At 28.0% G+C, this 3044-nt stretch overlaps 1 protein-coding gene across 1 annotated transcript; it reads right to left on the reverse strand.

Moving 5' to 3' along the window:
• Window positions 1-40: 40 nt before the first annotated feature.
• On the reverse strand, window positions 41-1057 carry EIN_446470 (hypothetical protein; the record flags this gene model as incomplete). The annotated part of the gene is made up of 1 exon (XM_004185348.1): window positions 41-1057. One exon carries the CDS (start codon window positions 1055-1057, stop codon window positions 41-43), a length of 1017 nt encoding a protein of 338 aa, XP_004185396.1.
• Window positions 1058-3044: the final 1987 nt, after the last annotated feature.

Below are 3044 nucleotides of genomic sequence, written 5' to 3' on the forward strand. Positions count from 1 at the left end.
ATAATGGCATAAAAAATTAAGAAAATTGATTTATAAATATTCAACTAAGTAACTTGTGTAAAATATAACGTGCCACCAATTCAGAGTCATCTTCACTATTTTCGAGTTGAAACACTTTAACACTTTTTGGTGTAAATTTATTATTATCAACAAACGCGTTTTTGCTTTCAGTATAAGAGTTTGGAAAACATCGACTTCCATCTTTGCCTTTTTTATAAACAGCTATGTCACACTTTTGTCCTCCAAACGCAAACAAGTAATCTCCACGACTTCCACACAAAGTGAATGCATCTTTGCTTTCATCAGATTTTAACTCGAACTTCTTTGGATTGAATTTTCCCTTTCTTATCAATGAAAAAATGAATGCGTCAGTATCTTCAATATATTCGTTCGTTCTATCAACTTTTTCAGTGAACACCCCACCAAATTTATTGTTATTGTTGTCTTCCACTAAAAAGAGGAGGTTTTTCTTCCCCATCACTTTGTCATCAAATTCGGAAGACCCCTGTGCCCAGTCGTCTTTCTCTGAGTCAAAAACAAGTGATTTTATTTTACTATTAGAAAACTTTTCAAGCGCCTCTTTTTCTTCATGAGAAATACCATTACTTTTCAGTTTTAAGTCATCTTTATACTTCTCTCGTATTTTTATATACTCTTTGATGTCTTTATCTTTGGCTTCTTCAATCTCTTTTGCTTTGGCTAAATAAGGCGCTTTTCTGGCGTCAGCTTGAGAGGTCTTCAAATCAACAAGAGTGTCGGCAAGAGTGATATATGTGTCTTCTCTTTCAGAGTTGAATTTTTCCAAATCATTTTCAAAATCGGAAGTTATCGACTTTAATTTGTCAAGTACTAATATGCATTTTTCATAAATCTTTTCTCGTCTCTGGAAATTCTCATCAAGCTGGTCAAAAGCATTTTCGGCAATTTTGATCCGTTCATCAATGGGTTTTGTTTTGTCGTCCGTGTACAACACGCGGCGGCGGGTTTGTGATAGTAGTGCAATTTCATTTTTGCAACCCTGGCAAAGCGTAATGATTGTGTCTAAATCGGAATTCATATTAATTAATTGTTATTAATTGTATAAATTTAAAAAAAATAAATGATTTTTATTAATTCAATTGGTCTTAAATTAATCAACAAATTCGTAATACAGTATGGTTATTTTTTTCTTATGTGAAACTATACCTTATGCAAAAAAACTGTTATAATGTATAATTATTTTATAATATAAAAAATTTTTTGGTTCTTCGAAAAATTAGTAAAAATAACACAAAATGGATTTAAAAAAACAAATGATATCAATTCTGTTGTTGTTAGTCGAATATAACCACAAATAATCTACAATAAATTAAAATTAAAATTATAATAAAAAATATTAATCATGTTTATTATATTTGATATGTTGTGATAAATATCATGTTCATAGTAGTTTATAATAAAACATATGCTATTTAATAAAATTTAACAATTAGATTGATATAAAAATTGTTATAATTATTCAATTTACAATTGTAAAGATCAATAAGCATCGTAAGAGTGTGGTCGTTTTAAAACGATTATCAATGACATTTTTTTTATTGTTTTAAACACTTGCCACATTTAAAAACTGGTGGAGTAAATAACATCAAACGCGAGTTTGTTAATATCGTTCGTGACAATCTTTTTTGTGCAATTGTATTTACTTCATTTCATTTAAAGATATTTGTGGATAATTCTGAAAATTACTTAAATTTGTAAGTGTTGTATTTTGATTATTGTTTTGGTTACTTGTTGTTAAAAGTAATTGTGTTACCATTTAAACACTGTTTGTGTTGTTTGTGTGTTGAGTGGTTGTAGTAAGTTGTGGGTTGTGATTGTTTGGCATTTGTTGTATACTTGGTGCACAATGTGTAACATTTACAGTTTGGCGGAATAGTAATGGTCTTAAATGAAAACGTAAAAAAGAGATTGACCTGCGTTGTTGGCCATTTTCATTAATTTATGAGGTGTGATTCGACATCAAATATTTTTTATGTTTTTATGTTTTTTGTGTATTATTCTTGTTAAAAATGATGATTATTACATTGAAGGGGGGATAAAAAACCGCTTCCGCTTAAAAACCGATTCTTTCAAAAAAATAGTTTTTTGTTAAGTTAATTATAATTAAATTTATAGTTTATTTTTTTCATGTTTCAACAATAAAAAGAAAAAATTCAGGGTTTTTTATTCAAACAATATTTTACAAAATGAAAGTAGCCTTTTTATTTTTTTGTGAAAATTTTTTATTACAGAAAAAAAGCAAAGTTTGCCGAAGCCATAAACCGAGACTATTAAAAGTAGCAAGCAAAAGTTTATTTTGAGGACAATTAATTACATAAAAACGAAAATAAAATGTTACACACCAAAAATTATTTTGAATTGTTTTTCAAACTCTTTTTCGATTTTTTGTTAGAATACAAAAATTAATAAATTTTGAACCTATGAGTGCACCTTTTTTCACACCCCCTTTATTTTCCTCTAATTTTTTTCATTGTTTTTTAAGAGTAGAATCGATGATACTCGTGGTGGTTATAAACATACTCAAGAATAAAATTTTATGTTCTAACAGAGTTTGATCATATTTTATAATGATATACCTACATTTTTGTATCAGAAGATAAATGCACCTTTTTTCCATCACCCCTACAAATTTATTCCTCAATTAATCAAAAGTGCGTTTTATGGCCAAATTAAAATATTTTATATTGGCAAGTTCCAAGTGAAGATGTTTGAATTCCCCATTCCCAACTCTTTTTCAAGTTAATGTTGAGTATTGTATGTACGATGCATCTTCAAGTGTGTGAACAATTTTTTAATAAATTATGACTAAAAACGAAGCAAAACAATAAATATGGTAATTTTCAATAAAATTTAAAGGACAAAATGATGGAAGCGGGTTTTAAGACGCTTGGATGCCGATATATTTTTTTCTGTGTTTTTTGATAAAATTTAAAAACTTTTCAATTATTTTACAAAACCGGTCTTTTTGGTATTATTTTAGTGTTGTTCATTTTTGATTTGGTATG

The sequence above is a fragment of the Entamoeba invadens genome, assembly GCF_000330505.1.
Source record: "Entamoeba invadens IP1 unplaced genomic scaffold scaff_1105074726671, whole genome shotgun sequence".
In the NCBI taxonomy this organism is placed as follows: Eukaryota; Evosea; order Mastigamoebida; family Endamoebidae; genus Entamoeba; species Entamoeba invadens.